Source organism: Budorcas taxicolor, chromosome 4 (assembly GCF_023091745.1).
Source record: "Budorcas taxicolor isolate Tak-1 chromosome 4, Takin1.1, whole genome shotgun sequence".
NCBI lineage: Eukaryota > Metazoa > Chordata > Mammalia > Artiodactyla > Bovidae > Budorcas > Budorcas taxicolor.
The window spans coordinates 21,143,112-21,163,942 of record NC_068913.1 but is presented as its reverse complement, the minus strand read 5'-3'; the positions used below and the strand labels follow the sequence as shown (position 1 = coordinate 21,163,942).

The 20,831-nt window shown below is 31.7% G+C and overlaps 1 protein-coding gene across 1 annotated transcript in view; it reads right to left on the bottom strand.

Moving 5' to 3' along the window:
* Nucleotides 1–20,831, bottom strand: part of PHF14 (PHD finger protein 14) — a 195,372-nt gene that overhangs the window by 48,846 nt on the left and 125,695 nt on the right. The window contains exon 17 of the mRNA XM_052639076.1: nucleotides 7,418–7,535. Coding sequence (XP_052495036.1) covers nucleotides 7,418–7,535 — 118 coding nt within the window. The remainder of the gene's footprint in view (nucleotides 1–7,417; nucleotides 7,536–20,831) is intronic.

Here is a 20,831-nt window from a genome sequence, read left to right as displayed (position 1 = left end):
TCTAAAAGCTATTTGATGAGTCTTTTACACCTTGATAAAGTAAATTCATAAGTTATCTTACAACTATCTTCAGTAGTTTGCTACTTTTAAATTTTATTTACTTTTTACTTTCATCTCAGTTTCAAGTTTATAGGTTTCATGACCTTGACATGGAAATAATATTCCTCCAGTCTATGGGAAATTTCTTTGATACTTCTTCACCTATTAACAAAACATGTCTTTGGTTACTGAAAGGGAACTCTTGCCTGTATCAGTTATGTCTTAGACATGACCTTACTCTATTTAGTGTAGAACTCTGAGAAAAGAAATATTTTTTACTTTGAATGTGTAAAGATAAAATATAAAACACAGCAAACTGCTCTTCAGATTACTTTAAAAAAAAAACATTTTACATTTGAAAACTCAGAACATTATCGTTGATTTTGAACCTTTCTCTCCACAGCTCAAATGACTGCTTATTTTTAAGAATGAAAAGATGTGTTATTTACTGACCACATACACCTTGATAAAGTAAATTTTAAATATTGCCATTAAACTTTTCACAAATGAGCAACCTGAAACTCACATTAAGTGAAGCAACATGCTGAAGGTCACAAACACTGTAAATAGTTATTAATAATCCAACCAATCCATTCTGAAGGAGATCAGCCCTGGGATTTCTTTGGAAGGAATGATGCTAAAGCTGAAACTCCAGTACTTTGGCCACCTCATGCGAAGAGTTGACTCACTGGAAAAGACTCTGATGCTGGGAGGGATTGGGGACAGGAGGAGAAGGGGACGACAGAGGATGAGATGGCTGGATGGCATCACTGACTCGATGGATGTGAGTCTGAGTGAACTCCAGGAGTTGGTGATGGACAGGGAGGCCTGGTGTGCTGTGATTCATGGGGTCGCAAAGAGTTGGACATGACTGAGTGACTGAACTGAATTGAACTTTTTATTGATCATTATTGCTGGCTCAAAAAGCAGTTTACTTGATTGTCCTAGACATGCTTATGAACCCTTTCTTCAGGTAATATTTTTACCACGTAACAATTTTCAGCAAAACAAAGATTGTTAATGCCCTGGTGGCTCAGATGGTAAAGAATCTGCCTGTAATGCAGGAGACCCGGGTTTGATCCCTGGATCTGGAAGATCCCCTGGAGAAGGCATTGGCTACCCATTCCAGTATTCTTGCCTGGAAAATTCCATGGAGAGAGGAATCTGGCAGGCTAAGGCTCAGGGGGTAGTAAATAGTCGGAGATGACTGACTGAACAACTTTCACTTTCACTTTTACCAACTATAGTTAGAATTGTTAATGGTTATTACTTTTTATCGAAATCACAAAACACTGCTATTAGTCTCAAAGTACTTGATAAAAATATTATCTAGAGCATTCTATTATAAATTAGGACTTAAAAGACATTTATACAATTATGCCTGCCAACCAGCAACTGCCTGAATTTAGCCTAGGTTAAGGTACAAGATCTACTGGAAGTGTGTGGAAATCTAGCAAAGAGGAAATCTGAAGTTTAAATATTTAACTCTAGCTATCATGAAGGATAACCACACCAGTTTTAATTCTCAGACTTTTAGTAAGTCTACAAACTATGAGATTTGTTCTATGGGATTCTAATTTAGGATACTACATAAACAACTTTTTTCTACACTTTACATAAGTGTATCAATAAAAAGGAAAATCAAAACTCAGGAAGGTTTGATAAAACATATTGTTATAACCACTAACATCATACAAGTTCTAGAGAAGAATTCAGAAGACGAATACTGAATTAAGATGGTTAAGTGGTGTAAGTTTTACCCGAAAATGACTTCTCTGTCAACCACGCTAAATTTAGAAACTTAAAAATCTAACCTAATGCCAAATAAAATCCCAGAGGTCAAATGAATAGCAAAAATATTAAAAAGTCCTCTTTTATGGGTCAGTTATACAATTCAAATTTAGAAGAACTTTAAAGGATAACTCATTTTAATTTTATATTTTTCATAAATCTTCATAATACATAAAGCTCAGACATTCAATTTCCAATATCACCAGGTTCAATTAAATGTGCTTGTTTAATGTATTGTGGCAAGATACTCCTTGGAGAGATTGTTCTGTGCAGTTTTAAAGAATCAAAATTCTCAATGACCATTTTATTTGCTAATAAATATTCAATATGTCATTTTGACACAAGAATTTCAGTTATAGAATTCTACCTGCTCAATGCAAAAAAAAAAAAAAAAAAAAGGAAAATGAAAATGAAACAAAAATTGAAAAAAAGCATACTTCCCTACTCAGGGATTTCTAACACAAATGATTATCAAAAAGTACTGCACTTTCCTGAGCTAGTGTGTCATGAATTTGTAGTTCCAGAAAATCTTCCATATGGATTTAGATGAGATTTTCATGCATATGAATTCAACTTATTACCACTAAAAAGAGTACCAGAAAGATGAAAGAAGAGTGAAGCAAATGGAAGTCTCAAGCTAAGACAGCTCATTTTGTAGTGTTCAGGTAATGATCTGTCATGTATACCCTTTGGCTTTTCAGAAAACACAGCATGAACAGGGATGAAAAGCTAGAATCATAACTGGCGCAGTCACTGTAAAATATATGATGTGTATTTAAATCCTCAGTGGCACTTGTGAATATATATCATTCTATAAATATTCTTTCAAAAGGATTTTATTCATGTTCATTTAACTATATCAAAATATCCTCATTTGGGGTGTTTTAGTACAAAGCAGTTGTTGAGATCTATATCAAGTATACCCTAAAAAAGAGAGACTAGTGAATTGTGCCCTATATTAACATGGAATAAGGGGGAGAGGGCGCAAATAAATACAATTAGAAATGAAAAAGAAGTTACAATGGATACCCGTAAGCAACTATATGCTAATAAAATGGACAACCTAGCAGAAATGGACAAATTCTCATAAAGGTACAATCTCCTAAGACTAAACCAGGAAGAAATAGAAAACAAAAATATGAACAGGCCCATCATAAATACTGATATTGAAATTGCCATTAAAAAACTCCCAACAGACAAAGTCATAGACCCAATGGCTTCACGGATGATTTCTATCAAACATTTCAAGAAGAATTAACTTATCCTTCTGAAACTCTTTCAGAAAATTGCAGAGGAAGGAACACTCCCAAACTCATTCTAGGAGGCCATCATTACCCTGATACCAAAATTGGACAGAGATATCACAAAAAAATAAAATTACAGACCAATATCACTGATGAACATAGATGCAAAACTCCTCAACAAAATACTAGCAAACCAAATGCAACAATACATTAAAAGGATCATACACCATATACCATGATCAAGTAGGATTTATTCCGAGGATGCAAGGATTTTTCAATATCTGCAAATCAATCCATGTGAATACCACATCAACAAATTTAAGAATAAAAGCAATAACAGTAGAGAAAAGGAGCAAAGAAAAACTGGCGATATATTTAAGGAAACACCTGTACAAGATTCTGTGACTAGTAAATGTACAAGCTAGTCCTTGTACAAGCAAGTGACTGACTGTCTATTTGGGACAGGATGAAGAAAACCTGAAGATGAATCCAGGTATTTGGCTAGGGAGAATGGATGAAAGTAAGGATGGAAGAAAAAATGAAAGATGGGTGAGGTAGAGGAGTAAGAACAAAATGCATTGACTTTCCAGGCATACAGCATTCAATGGCAACAGTATTTTCACAACATAGCAAAGCACAAGGGGAAAAACCTAATGCTGGTGATCGGTAGGCATGAACTAGCCCCACTGAATACAAACACGTCACATTGTCTTGGATAGCTACTGCCTTAGTTAAGTATCTTTGAAGCATAGTCTGTAGAAGAAAATGTTTTGTGCATGTGTTTGTATGTATGTGTATAGATTTGTCTCTCTACGTGTGTTACATGTAACATTTATATCTGAGCTCATGTAGCTGGTCATTTTTCATGAAACCTAGTGATTACCTATGGGCTTCCCTGGTGGCACAGACAGTAAGGAATCTGCCTGCAATGAGGGAAACCCGGGTTTGATCCCTGGGTCGGGAAGATCCCTTGGAGAAGGAAATGGCACCCTACTCCAGTATTCTTGCCTGGAGAATCCCATGGACAGAGGAGCCTGGCAGGTTATAGTCCATGGGGTCGCAAAGAGTCGGACACGACTGAAGCCACTTAGCGGCAACAGTAACCTAGATATGAAGGATTGATAAGGCAGAGACAGTCTTATGCTTTGTGGGTCTGGATAGAATAAAAGTAATTTTATATACAAATATTGAATCATTATGTTGTTTATCTGAAACTAACATAATGTAAGTCAATTATATCTCAGTTAAAAAGTCATTCTGTTAGGTAAATTGTTATTAAATCAATATCATTAATTATATATTATTATTAATTTAATATACTTAGGTATATTTTATCTTTCATGAGCTAGAACTTTATATCATGGGTTGAGATATGTTGAATCTTGTTAGACTTTTGTGTTTACAAAATTTCATTTCTGTGAAAGTGAAATTAAAAGCAATAGGCAGGATTAGTGACAGAAGATTTTTGCTCTCACAAAGCTTATGGAAAAAGAAAACCCATCACTTCAAAGACAAAGTCATATATAAATACGTTACGCTGCTCAGAGTATGAATGGCAATATTTTAGAGCTTCCACTAGTACGCAAAATTTAGAGATAATGTTTTAACAGTTAAATAATGTTTAAAGCACAATGCATTTTCAAGCACATTTTCAACTACACACCCATACCTTATACAGTAATTTATTACACTGGAGTCAAATGTTTATAATAAAGTTAAGACTTCTTGGATTAATAATTCTGACTATCATATATACGTATTTATGGCTATTAACAATTTTATATTCACTTGCCTCCACCTAAATTTATTGCAACTGATTCCTTTCTCCTGGCAATAACTATTTCTACCTTAGCTTTTAATATCATTATAATATATGAACATGGCAAATATACCTAGTATTACCTAAAAAATATCATTCCACCAAAGCCAACAGAGGATAATAAAGGACAAGCAAAATGTATTAACTTTTATTCTGGATTTCTTTTAGGCTCCCAAATGATACTAATTTCTTGACAGATGTTAATATTCTGCTTTCTTAATTTGAGCATTTCTGCAGCAATTTACTGAATTGTAAACCTGACATTATCAATGTTTTCTTCTTGGAACCCAATAATAGTCAACACCTTACAAGAGAAAATGTAAACAGAAATTTACCACCTGCTGGTCAGGAATGAAAGTTTTCAAAGTGAGCAAAACAGAGTTGATTTAACACAAGTATCCAAAGGAACGAATTAAGCTTCCCTGGAGGTACTAGTGGTAAAGAACCCTCCTGCCAGTGCAGGAGACCTGAGAGATTCTGGTTCCATCCCTGGGTTGGGTAGATCCCCTGGAGAAGGGTATGGCAACCCACTCCAGTATTCTTGGTAGGAGAATTCCATGGACAGAGGCTAAAGTCCATGAGATTCCAATAGAGTTGGACACGACTGAGCAACTAACGTTAACACAACCTTCAGCTTAACTATTATATTGCTTAATTTTTCATAGGAAAAAAGTATATAATATTCATCTTGATATGATAAAAATATAAATCCATTTCACTGCTGTAATTCTTACAGTAAACTGCTGTGACATTGAGCAGTGAGATACCATATTTAGATGAAAGTTTGAAAATGCTGGCTGTTTACATCTGGTATTCATTCAATCACAGGTCAGAGTACAGCAAGTACAATGCAACTTTTCTAACAATGTATCTTACTAACAGATTTCCATTCAGAGTTCAAAGACCTTATTCTCTCAAACAGAGGGAAAAACAAAATATGGGAACAACTCAATGGCTACTGGCATGCGCCTACTGCATTTACAAAATATTCATTTTATATATTCCTAACATATGTGAAATACATCCCCTTGCATTTTCAATGTTCATTAATGAAGTTACTACATAACTTAACAAAGGCACTCTGGATTTAATACAATGCTACATAATTAGGGCAGTATAAAACATTTTTAAAAGAATGTATAGAAAAAGATTTATTCATAAAATGCAATACATGTTTTTTCAAAAATTGCTTTCCTAATTGCTTTTTGAGGGTAGAAGAAAATCCCAAACAAAAAACACACTTAGAAAAATTACATCACAAAGAGTCCCAGTCCCATAAGATGATTATTTAAAATCTACAGTACACTATTATTTTTTCATTTAAATATAATTTCTAGAAGGCATTTTTAAATTATGTAATAAAATATTTTGATATTAAATATGCTCTATCTTAAATATGGGTCTTAATGGCTGGAAAATTATTCTTGATATCATATAGTTTAAAATCTTGAGTAAAAAAGCTTGATTATTAAATAAAACGCATAATATTCTATTTTATTAATCATTATATAAAATATATAAAATTTTAATAAATTTCATTGTTTGAGAAAACAATAAAGAGTTTTTTTCCCTATAGTCAAATGCTTTTCTGTAATTTTTAATACAAAAGCTTTTACAGATGGTATCTGTGGTAAGCTTGAGCAAATCATTTTAACTGACAAAATGAGTATTTTTGATTCCATAAGCAGACAGTAATTCAGTGTCAATTTTAATTCACCCTAAGAAAAACAAATGCACTGAAGTGGCATTTAGGAAAGATGGCTTGAAGTTCATATTATAATAGACAGTCAGCTTTTGCTGTCTATTTAAAAGAAGAATAATTTGTTTAACCTAATTGTATTGTCTTAGTTCAAATATATTCAATGTATCTGTCAAGTGAGTCAAAGCATCAGGAGTCCAGCTATTCACTCACACATTTTAAATAAAACACATAGTTATCTTAAAATGCTGATCACCACAATTAAAGATTTGAGCTACCAGAGAAGTCTAAGGTTATAATACTGATATTCAAAAGATATAATTTCAATAGTTTATTTTCAGAGATAAACTATGAAACAAATTTATTAGGTATTTCATCCTTTCTACTTATCTAAAATAATTTTCATAGAAAATTTTAGTATATAAAAACTAGTTTTCTCAAAGAACACACATTATAAAAATTCATAATATATTGATTATATATTAAGATGGGTCATCTATAAAATTAAATTGGGTTTTATTGGTTATTCCCTAGGGGTGGTAAATAGCAGACGATGACAAGTTTTGGTTACTAGATAACTATTTAACATGCTACACAGCACAGCTAAAATATTTCATAGAGAAAATTTATATACTTCAGTAGAGTTCTTTACTCTTTAAGGGCAATAAAATCACCAAAGCAGTATTTTCTTAAAGTGCATCAGATTAAAATGTTGGTCCTTCATATACCAATTATTTTTAAACTGAGGAAGCTGATGGTGAGATGTAGAAAAGCTATCAAAATAAACAGAAAGAAGACTTTTTCTTACAGGTTTTCCCCCCTTACCTTAGAAGATGAAGAATCACACTCCTGACATATCCATCCATAGCCTGTTTGTTTAGGAGATTTTTTCAAAGGAGGATCCAAACAACCAAAATGGTAGCACAGTCTGCATTCATCACACCTGCAGGGTAAACAGATTTATGGTGTATCTAAATAATATTAAAAAACACCTTTTTCAGAAAACAAAAAACCAGTAAACTACTATATATTTCAACTGTAACACTGTTAATTCTATCCTTAGCTGACAAGATTATTGAATTAATGTTTATGAAAAAGACAATCTAAACCTGAAATTAATGTTTTAGGAAAAATAAAATACCAAAACAAAATTAAACAAAACAAATATCATTTAGAACACATTGAAGGTAGAAATGTTAAGACCATAGGAATAAATTTATATGTATAGCCATGTTTTCAAAACTAATATTAACATTTTCAATTTTGAACTTTAATAATAATCACTTGCCTATTAGTTTTAAAATATTTAATAAGATACATATAATTAAAGACTGAATTCAATCTAATACATTATGATTGTTTTAAAAAAACTTTAAATCTAATGAATTCTACTAGGCCACACTAAGCTTAATTCTATACGATTTGTGTATCTCATCACTCTCCAAGTTAAGGTAGATTCTAAAAATAATTTCTAATGTTTGGAACATGCTAACATAATCTATAGCAAATAAAAACCATACTCAGAATTTCATGTTATTTTCTAAAATACAAATTTTCTCAAAAATTTACCTGCCACTTTCAGTGCATTTGGGTTGCAAAAGTACCTCCTAAGTACATTTTAAAGCTTATTAACAAATGTTTTGATAGTGTCTTTGCCACCTATGAGGTACAAAATCTAAGAAAACTACCATACCTATTCTTCGTTTCAGACAATCTCATCCTGCTGACAATGAAGAAAGATCTGTATTATTTCAGTGTTTTTCAAAATGAATTTTGCATCAGTTGGAATAACAAGATGAAAATTTAACAATAAATAACAAAGTTGTATATATTTTATAGAAAGGATTATATTCCTCATTTTGTGTTCCTTTTTTTAAGTTAAAAAAATAATACTTTCTCCAAACCAATCTGTCACATTCTCAATGTATAAGTTACCCTTACTGATTTAAAACATAAAAAGTTGAGGAATTTATAACTAGGAAAGCAAAGAAGATATTTCATAGACAACATATTTAAGTAATATGCTACTTAAATAGAGTACAAAATAACTATTCAATAACTTTTGTTAGAAAAAAAGGGGAAGGAGTTACTATGATAAACAACATGCAAAGAAAAGCAATTTATTTTCACAATAAAGGGAACTGTAAATTTACATTTATAGTAAAAATTTCATATCATTCTACAAAACCCAATCTCCCATTTCAGGAATCAAGAGTTTCAAAAAATTTAGCAAATTAGCTAAGCTATTCAGGTATAAAGAAGTCTAAAACAAAATACTATGTCCTAAGTTTATGTATGCATTCCTCTACAACTTTCTTCTTATAAACCTAACAAACTGCAGTATTTTTTCAAAAACCTTTGCTTAGACTCAAGAGATGGACTTGAATAAAAATGTTTATTATAATAATTTTAGCTATACAAAAAATCAAATCAAATGGAATAATAAATGGTACTCTATTTGTTGTGCCAGAATTACGTAACTATCCAAAATATATCTAAAAGTAGTTAAAATGTTTAAGTACCTATTTTTCTATTATTAAGAAAATGTAATAGATAATAAATAGCTAACATCAAACATTACATAAAACTAAATGGCAAGCCTGTACAATTTTATGTTCTTCTCAATTGAACTTATTTACCTTTCAGTAGTTAAGGTTCCAGTTACATTAAATACATACAGGACCCTTCAGAGTATAAGCATTTCTGAGTTATGAGAAGCTAGAGATTTCTAGATGGCTAAGAGTGTACTCCTTCAAGCACGGAAACTATTTATTTCAGTCATCTTCAATGCAAAATTTAAGAATCACATTCTTTGCTTCATCAAGAAAAATCTGTTAGATATGGTTTACTCTATCTTTGTCATCCCTGGGTCACAAACACGAGTAACAGATACTGCTACATGTCTAACAGTTGTGCCAGACTTGTGTCTGGAAATGAGTATCATCAGTCTGCCATACTGTCTGAATTGTTATATTCAACTATTTTAGGTCCTCACTTGCTTGAAAAATATCAGTCACTACTTTTCTGATATTGGCAGTGTTATTTGTTTAAGTAGCATCTCCCCAACAATAATTCATTGTGGATTCAGAAAACAGATCACTCAAATCTGTGTAAACTGATAGTTAAAAGAGCATGGAAATGAGAGCTGCTAAGTACATGGGCTCAATTTTGGTTAACTATAGTCTTTTTTGCTTAATTTAGGTTTTTTAAAGCAAGTTTAGGCTTTTGATAGTGAAGTTATAGTATTAATGTTTTCCTAGTTCATATTAAATTACAACCTAACTACTGTATCTTTATAAGTCCATGCCATAGTAAACTTGCAAATTATGATTTCTAGTGTACAACTAGAATCAAATACTATATGAATACAGAGGTAAATCATAATTTATTACCTTTTACCTTCATGTACACCTTCATGGTGTACGAATATAAAGATGTGTATATACACAGATATTTCAATCTAATAATTGTTTCCCGAGTGGCTCAGATGGTAAAGCGTCCACCTGCAATGTGGGAGACACGGGCTTGATCCCTGGGTCAGGAAGATCCCTGGGAGAAGGAAATGGCAACCCACCCCAGAACTCCTGCCTGGAAAATTCCATGGACTGAGGAGCCTGGTAGGCTACAGTCTATGGGGTCGCAAAGAGTCAGACACGACTGAGCGACTTCACTTTCAGTTTCTTTCTTTCAATCTAATAAATTAAGAACAAGTTTGTGACACTGAAGTAGTTCAGATTTGCAGCTGATTTCAATTAATTGTAAACTCAAGCTATCTTTCAGCTCAATAAAAAATGCAAAAGGAAAGGATTTTATATGGTAGATTTGTTAGAAGATGATATTGAGTAGATGCTATTTGGAAATGACCCAATCCTTACTGACTCCTTCATTAATTATACTTTTTAGAATGGCTTAGTCTACATACAGAACAAATGTATTAGTGTTGGGTTCAAGAGGAAAGGAGGAACTTACTTGTTAGAATCAGGGGGTGATATGGGAATTCTCTGAAGTTATAGCTCACTCACTAGTAAGTAAAAACTGCAATTCCAAGACTAAGTATTAATAGCAAAAAGAAGCAGTTAATACACTTAGGAACTCCCAAAATTCAGGAGAGGCAAACAGAAAAAGAAATAACCCAATCTTGAAATCATAACTATTAATTAATAAGTATAAGTGCTTTCTAAAATGACTAAAATTATTTCCATGCAGAAAAAAAATATATTTGTTCTATACTAAACTATTTAATTGAAAATATCTATAGCTTCATGTGCTGGTAACAAAAATATCCTGAGTGATACAAGGGAACTCCAGTAGAATTTGCAAGAATTACTTCACCATAAACAAACGTAAGAGATACCATTAAGAATCCTAGAAATCAAAGAACAATTTAGATGGTAAAAATGGTGAATTACTTATTTCACGCGCACACATACCACTTTGTTAACTTTGGCAAATTTTGTCAGCCAACAAATTATGGCTTAGGTTACAAATTTAGATCATTTTAAAAACTCAAAAATCAGCGACTCGTAAGGATCTGCGATCATTCTGCTACCAAAAAACTGAAATAGAGTTGAAATAATTACTGATCCAATTACTATGACTGCTACATCTAATTCTGACATATACTTGGAAATACGTAACTGTAACACATAATATGGAACATATTTATCAAAATAATAAATACTATGAAAAAAGCAGTCATTGACCCACAAAAGCATACTGATACAACACAATATACTTTATTAAATAACACAAATGTGTCTATGTTAAAAAAACAGACTAGTATACCAATGGCACATATATTAAATGCGAAGACAATGTCTTAAAATAGCAAAAGATAATATAAAACTAACGTATAAAGAAACACAATTTTTTTTAATAAAATGCAAACTGGATGCCTAAAGAATATCCTTGAAACATCTAATAAACTTGTACACATTAACATATTATAGGACATTCTAAAATTACAATTTTAAATGAGATAAAATAAATCCCATTTATAATAAAAGGAAACCTGATTGATTAATTAGATTCTTACTAAATACAACTTCCTACCCATCAGATTCATAATGGATACAGATTTAAACAATAAAGCAGCTATATGTATATAGTCTTTTACACATTCATGTAACAAAATACAGTGACCAAATAAACATAGTTCTATACGTATTTAAAATACTTACTTAGCATACGGTTAAGTATAGCACCCTAGACAAAGAAGAGGAAGAAAATGATTTATGTTCATATGTCCTGTGATCCATAGAAGCAATCAATCATGTGTTTGTCTGATTACTGAGAATATGCATATAAATAAAAAGAAACATTTCCATCTACACCTAAGAGACAGGCTAGTGTTGCAAAGGGTTTCTTAAACTCCCTTAATTTCCAATTGATAATTTTATTGGGAAAGTACACTAAGTAACTACTTTTTAACCAAAATAAGTTAAGTGTACCTCATATATATATATATATATATATATATATATATATATATAAAATTTATAGCTAGATGATCAGCTAAATTTCAGGAAGAAGAGAAATCCACAACATGGGACTTGAAAAGTGATGTACATGTATTATAACTAGGATGATCCATAATCATAGCTATTTTTATGTCAATGAACGTTTGATTTAGATCCCTTTCAAGTCTATACGGAGTAAAACAAAACTGACTCTGACAATGTACACTATTACATTGGTTCACTTATAAAAAGAAACACACACACAATTAAGTATCAAGAGAACTGTCGGTTGGATTTTCTTCCTTTTTCATCACTTCTATGTAAAAATTCTATATAAGAATAATCAAAAGAATTGTATTTGAATATAAGATTACTTACATAAAATCTTACTAGCAGTTAGAACACCTACACAAAGGTATTATTAACCAGTAGTAATAGACTCTTTTATTGAATGGTAGCCAATTATTTCAATTATTCATTTTAGCAGATGGAGAAAATGCAGGTTTGTGTGCCATGAGTTAAATCACCTCTAAAATAATACAAGCTTGCATGAAATTCTGCATTCTACCAATATTAGAATAACACTTAATATCAATAAAGGCAAACTTTATTCCTTTTTACAACACTTTTAGTGCAAATAACCTATATGAGCATTTTCTAAATAATTAGAAAACATCTATTATAACATATTTCACATATAATGACTAATATGGAGTTCTTGAACGTATTTTTATTAATGCCACTACAGACTTCCATCACATGCAATAATGAATGAATGAGTGGTAGGAAACACAAAAATATCCTTTACACATTTAAGTATATTAATTGGAAAAAACATTTGGATAATTATTGAAATCCAAATTCATTTTTAATTTCACTTAAATAATGGGGTTAATTCAGCTTGCTACATCTGCATCAGCCAAGTTATAAGATTAAAAGTGAAAGGAAAAAAATAAAACATGAAACAAAAAAGTTCATATGAAAATGCACAATAAGGTCAAGTTCCTCTTCACAGCACGAGAGAACGATGAGACATTTTCATACCTGAAACACGTCTGCTTCGTTCTGTAATAAACTGATCTCCATCTGCTCATGCCCTTGGAAATCTTTCAGCAGTAAAACCTGCTGTGCTCAAGTCCCACATAACTTTGTATTTCCCTGCTCAGAATTAACTAATTATTCTCTAATCAATAGTGTAGATCTTGATTTTACAACATATATTAGATAAATGACATAATGGCTGGGGGTCAATCTCATTTTATTTACAAAGCCCAGCATGAGCATCCAACTTCATTATATCTTATGTACCTGAACAGCAGTGAATCTTCTCAGCAGGCCTACAGAAAGTCTTAAGATTGAGTACTGGGACAAAGAGGGCTACATTTTTATTAAATTAAAAAAAAAAAAAGGCATTTGCAAAGCATGTCCAGATCAGAAATATTTTAAATCACAATCCTTAGTGTTATGTAAACTGACAAAGTGCTGACTCAGACAAGTAGGAAAAAATTTCTGCCTTCATATATCATGCAACTCTAAAGCTGAGTCTCTTAAACAAGTTTTAATTGTTGAAATGATTCCAGAAAATTTAAAGAAAAATTAATAATGTCAATATATCATTCTGCTGCAGAGTCCTTCTGAATTCCTTGAAAAGATTTTGGTGAAATATTAATAAAATATTCCCATACTGAGAAACAAGTGAAGCAGTGGTAAGTTTTGTCAAATAACGAATATTAAGCATTTAAAAATAGCGATCTCTTTAAGTGTATGATGTAAAAACAGGGAAATAGGATAGTGAGTGTGAATATTCTTATTATTTGTTAGTAATCAATCTATTTTTACTATCAAAAATGCAAAATCAGATAAACACTCAAACACATGAATAACAATGATATATAAATGATAAAAAAATTTCATTTACAAATTTAAAATGGATAAAGGTTAAGGCTAATTTCCTCTTTCATGTTAAACATAATCCTAATTTCAAATTTTAACAAAGTTCTATGGACAAAGGCTATGTGCCTTGATTCATTTCTGTGCCTAAAATACTGTGATCTCCATAACAGGTATAAAATAAACACCTATTTAATTGAACTTATGTATAATAAAGAAGTTATACTGCATGTGTTGTAAATAGAATTACCAGAATCTCTTTTACCTAGAAATAAATATTTTTGAAAATTTAAGGGCCCTTTAATGAGATTAAAGCCACATACAATCAATCGATGTCAAGCACAACACCATGATTCTTTTAAAAAATACTATATACAAATGCATGTCAAAGGATGTCCCTGGCCAGCAGCAGCATCATCACTTGGGAACTTGTTAGAAAAGCAAATTTTCTGGCCTCATCTCAGAGCCACTTAATCAGGAACTGCATGGAGAAGGAGGAGAGAGTAAAATGCAGAGGACTAAAAGAAGATGGGTGGTATGTGAGCAATCTGCTTTTAAACAAACTCTCCCTGTGATTCTGATGTCCTACAAAGTTTCAGAACCACTGCTATATACTGTCATGTCATTCTTCTTGTATCTCAGAGTTATTTGTTTTATCCCTTGATATTTCAGTATTTTTTCCTTTCCCTATTATGAGACAATGAACCGTCATTCACTTCTTTGGCTGTTTTCTCTTATATATGTCTGTAAAATATGAACAGTTTAGTGTATATTTCCTTAAGTACACACTAATATCTCCTTTGAATAACAACTGGACCAATTTCAGAAAAGGGTTAATTCTGTTCCCTGGAAATATAAAAGTCTCTAGGAGATTTTATTAGGAGAAAGTGTTTTATCCTATTCTATTCAAAAGTTCTACTCCAAATACAGGTTTGTAGGAAAAATGATCTTATGAATTCTGTGTTTTACATTTTTATATTTATATTTGTGATCTGTGACCAAGATTCTTAGAGCTAGCACCAAATATGGAACAGGATATCTACCACAGAAGTATAAAGTAAGAGAGAGAATGAAGACAATATGTTATTACAAACAGAAAAAGGTGGAAAGGATTTTGATAGACAGTGACATCAAAAGCATAAGACTTATTAATTATTTTTTCAAAATAAAAAGTCTAAAATAAAATGACCATTAGTAATTTCTCATCATATATCAAAGGAGGATCAGGTCCCAATGCATTAGCAATTCCTTTTTTAAGGAAATGGGAAGTCTGCCATTTTTCTTAAAATCAGCTAAGATTTGGCAACAGTAATCATTACCAACTTTTTCTTAAGATTATATAGCAATAAATAGTGAGTCCTTCTCCTAAGGAAAAAAAAAGCCTACTGGTTTTGCTACAGGTTATTAATATTTTTCCTCCAATGTTACAAGGTCTTTCAATAAGTTGATGATCTCAGTTTATACATATTTTATATACATTCTACTTTTATTACATATCCAATAATTATGGTTCCTTAGTATAACTATAGATTACTAGCATATAGCAACTTTATACTGACACTTGCTTTTGATTATCTATAACATTTCCTACTCTATTCCTAATGTTTAAACTATTTTCAATTGCCACTATACCTGAAAAGATGTCCCAAACCACATCTATAAATCAGGTAATTCCAAGAGACGTGTTTACAATTTACATGTAAATATGCATTTCAATTTCAGCAAAGAGTCTCTTCTAAATCAGTTCAAGATGAAGTGATGAAATATTCAACGTATTTCTGTCGTTGACTTAAAACTGGATCATTAAAGCTTGAAGATCAAATTTTAATTCTGCAAACCTTTGGAAAGATACAGATGTTGATGAAGATCTTTCATTTGGCAGGTTGTTTAGTCAGTAAGCTTTGTATCTCTCTCCTTATTTTGTAACCTCATATTTACGTTTGAGAAAAGTAAAATTAAACCGAACAGAGAAAGTTTGTATTAAGTCAGTGAAGACTCAGTAAGTTTGGTTACTAAAAATATCTAGAGATCAACACGGATATATGTTATTTATTTAAAATCTGAAGTTGTAAAAACTGCATGCTAATAATACTAGTGCTTTCACACTAGAACTAATGAGTCAAAACTAGAATGGCATATTCTTTCACAAGTTTTCATTTTTGCTGAATTATTATAAATAAAAGTAACATTTAATATAGTCTACAGTTGTTTCCCAATGTAGCATTTCATATATGAATATATGTATTAGCTGGATGAAACAGAACAGCAGACTAGTGGAATGCATTGTCTTTCTTATTTGATACTAGATTTGTTCAACAACAATGAGTAGCACATTGCACGTAAGTCCCACAGGCTTCCACACTCTTTAGTAAGTCCAAACACTGTATATCATTTGCCAAAAAAGCAAGAGGGGAAGACATTACTTAATGGACAATTCTGACAAGACATTATCTAGTAGTTTTCAACAATGTACATATCAAATGTTTCTGATTTTAAAAAAAAGTTGAAGGGAAAAAGAAGAGAAAAAAAAAATCCATAGAGGCAAAGTAATTGCCTTGTCAGTCCAAGCAACAAATCAATCAATTACATTCTATTCAAACCTGACAAGCAAAGGCAACTTTTTGCAGTGATAAGCTTATGGGAAGGACAAGATAGCTGTTCTCCTTTACTTTATGTACTCTATTGAGAGGGTAATCCACATTTTAAAAATCACACTTATAAAAGAGGTTTCCAGGATTGCCTCCGAGGATGAGCTGTGGCAGAGTTGGGTCTCATGAAGGGTATCTACACAGTAAAGTGATAAGAAAAGAACATTAACATTTAAAGATCACAGCAGATCTGCACTATGTCTTATGAAACACACTAAAAATAACCATGGTAGATTCAAATAACATATGATCCGGTCCAAAGAGACAGATGCCCTGAATCTAAATGCCATGATCTTGCAAAGGTTTTTACTAGTTAAACTGGAACTATTCTATCATTAGAAACACTGAGTAGCCTCTTGTATTACTCTTATTACTTTTAGTTGTCAAAATAAACCTTACTAACCAAAAAAAGAACACATAAAAATGATGAGGGGCTTGCATTTATACAAGCAAATATGTAGTTCAATCAATAAATGTTTTAAAAATAGCAGTTTGGTATTTTCTCATCAAATATAGCAATAATGTTTGAGAAAGCATGCAACTATGCTAAAAACAAGTACACGTAATCAGTACAGTATCAGGACTGGTTCTACTCAAGTAGAGCGTCTCAGGGAGGAAATTTTCAGATGATTCTTACTCCCCGGGCTTCCACTGCCTCTTTTATAAAAGACTATATTGGAAATGCTTTGTTACAATTATGAAAAGTATATCCCCAACTAGCTATTTGAGTAGATCTGTGCAACAAGTGACAGAATACATGTCATTGTAAAGACCTGGTCATTGATTATAAATACACTAATTTTGGCCAAATTTCAAAAGTCATTCATTTGTGTTTACTTTCAAAACTTTCATCGTTTCTTGTATTTACTTCCCTATCAATAAATTTTCTGAGTAATTTTAGATGCCTAGCAATTTGAGGTAACTTTTTTGATTGTGGTAAACAAAATTTTATCGTTCTCTTCAGATATTTACATCTGTGTATATGAGGTGAAATTGCCAACTAGTCACACATCACAGAAAAAGTTCATTTCAATATTTATTAGAGAGATGTGTTTAATGCTTCTAAGTTCTACTGAGAAAAAGAAAGTGAAAAGTGGCACAATCACAGACAAAGCGCTACTGAAGAACTACCATGTCAAACTGAATAACCTCCAAAGCAAGGAAAAACAAAATTGTACAAGAAAAAAAGAATATAACATGAAACACAGTCTTCACAGAAACGTACTTATCAACATATGAGAAGTAAACAGAATGAACAGAAGTCACTCACTGAATAACAAGGAAACAGACAGGAAGAGCTGAATTCCCTTGTTGAATAGTCACATGTGCTAACTTTTCTCAGCATTTCAGTCTGCAAGTGATGAGCTTTAAGCACATTCTAAACCTGATATTCTGAGAAATGCTTTGTCAGCAGGTTAAGCACTACTAGATAAGCATAATGCAAGAGGAAGCGACCACATCATTTATCACAGAAGTACATTTAACTTGAACTTATATGCAAATACAATGGAGACTAGCAGACAACCCAAAGATATATTTGTACTTAACATTGACAGGAATTTGAAAATAGAAACACTAGATATCATAGAAATCTGCTTTAAATTCTAATTAAATCTAGATTTAACTTTGAAAACACTAAAAAGCTATCACTAATATTCTTCCATTCTAAAATTTCACTTAATTTCCAGAATAAGCAATATGACTTATCCTGTGTGCTACCTTCCTAGGACAGAAGACTACTATGTGGTCTTTTATATCAGAGGTCAAGCCTTGACTTTGTATTTATTCCATGTGCTTCTAATAAGTTTACTTACAAATTAATGTAGAAAAAAAGGGAATTATATATTTTCAAAGGGCTTCCCTGAGGCAAACTTCTTGTATAGTTGGAATTGCTGACCAAGAAGAAACATCTGCTTTTGCCCCAATGAAGGCAAATACGCTAAAGAAGCATTTGTCTGGTCAGCAATATGCCTAATGATTAGAGCATTCGCAACACATTCAATGCTGACTAAACTCAAAACTAATTCTACTACTTCCTGTTCTACCTATTGTGTGGTCTTGAACAAGTTAAAACTTCTCAGTTTCCTCAGTCATGACCTAGGGGTAAAATGAATATCTGTCTAATGGAGTTGCCTTGAGGATTACATGAGATAAACTATGGAAAACACTAGCACACTGGCCCTTAATAAACTCTATAAACTAATATAAAACTAGATACTCAGCAACTGACGTGAACAACATCAGACTTATCAAACACTATAGTAGTATGTGTATTGGAAAGGAAGAAACTATTTTCTAATAACAATTTATATAACACAGTTTCAATATATCTTTGGGACAATTTGTACTTCATAGTGCTTAATGTCTCTGTACCTCAGTTATCTAATCTCCAAAATGGAGATGTCCATACCTCATATGATTGCTGTTAAAAATTGAATGAGATAATACATTCAGAGAGCAGAGAAGAGGATCTGGGATATAGTAAGCATTATTTTAACACTAGCATTATTTTAATCTCTAGTTCATAAAGACTTTGGGGTTCAATTATTAATAAAATGTTAAAATATCATTTTCTTATGTATTATGATCTATACTTCAAAATCCATCAGCTCCAACATTCATATCCTATCTACAAATTCTAATTCCAATTACTATGTCTATTCCATATGTCCAAAACTATACAAATCTATACAAACAGCACAAATCAAAACCTTGTTACAAGAGAACAGATGAAACGGGATGTTTGATTAAAAAAAAGAAAAAGAAAAATCAGAACACAATATAGTTGGTTTCTAACACTAGAAGTTAGATAATGTTTGTTTTATATGATTCTAATGATTGAAATTGTCAAGAAGAGATACCTTAGCTGACTTGGAAAAGGAAACTGCCAGTGATCAGAGCAGCCTCTAGAGGGAATGGGTGACTTATATACTTCTATCCTGTCAGAGGCTCTTTGCCTGTTACTTAAGTAGTGATACTGAGCAGATGACTCAAGTGCCAAATTGACAGTGAGATCCTTTTCAGAACTGTATAGGATTTGTTTTGAAATTACTATGAGTTACAAAATCTGAGAAAAAAATGAGGTTGAGACCTTCATTTTATAGATGAGAAAATGACTATAATGGTAACATAATTCAAGGTCATTCATCTAGCCAGTAGCAGAGCTGTGGGTGTAATACCAGTCTTTCTAAATAACTGAATAACCCCTTTGATGTATAAGTTAACAATATTAACACACTGCAGTAAATAATGAGTATAAAATTACAAAAAATAAATTTTACTGAAAAATAAATGCATGAAATGAGAAATATTTCACTGCTATATATGATAAAAATTATAATGTTTACTACTCTAAAATTGCATACTCCAGAAATACCACACTTCACTATGTAATTAATGGTTAGCATGTTCAGGCTTCCTTTTTTTTTTTTTTTTTACAATTTACTTGTCTATAATGCATTTATTTTAGAAAGAAAATTTAAAAATTCAAACACAGATAACAAAAATATTTATAAATCATACTAAGTTACTTGAAGGTTTAATGGTTTAATATAGATTTGAAAATCAACGAATGTCATCATTGAATACTAAATGTGTGAGGCAGGTTAGCCAGTTCACATGTCTAATAAAATCATCAAATGAGCTTAGTTATAAAAGAAAAAATATATACTGAATAAACATTTTCTTTTCAACCCAAATTTTATCAGAATACTATTCTAGTAAGAAAGATTCAGTGGCAGCTGGTCTATCTCAGTTATCCAATTACAAATATTTTGAACATTAAACATCCCTTTCCCAATTTTTACTAACAGAAGAGCATTCTTAAAAAGAACTTTCAAGTATAGTTTCCTTCACAAGACTCAGTTTATTTTTGAATTTCCTCTTTAGAATCTAATCTCTTCATGATGTATTATAAAGCATCAGTTTAGTTCTAAAGACATTAACTTTAACCGCTGATCATTGTTTTTTGTAAAGCTAGATCTAAGGCACAAAGGCAATATCCTTAGTGTTAGGGATGGCTAAGTAACTCTTAAGAACAGTAGTATAAAGCATTCAGTTTTAAATTTTAGACCCTTTTACCCTAAATGATTCAGCAAATGTTCAAGACAACCTTGGAGTGGTGCTATTTGGAGAACAAATAACAGCTGGGTTCAGGAGAAAACGAAGAAGCAGGAGAACCTGTGGCCTGCTCAGACAGTGAGGATTCTGGTGGACTTCCTTCAGTGACTGGAGTTCAGGTTT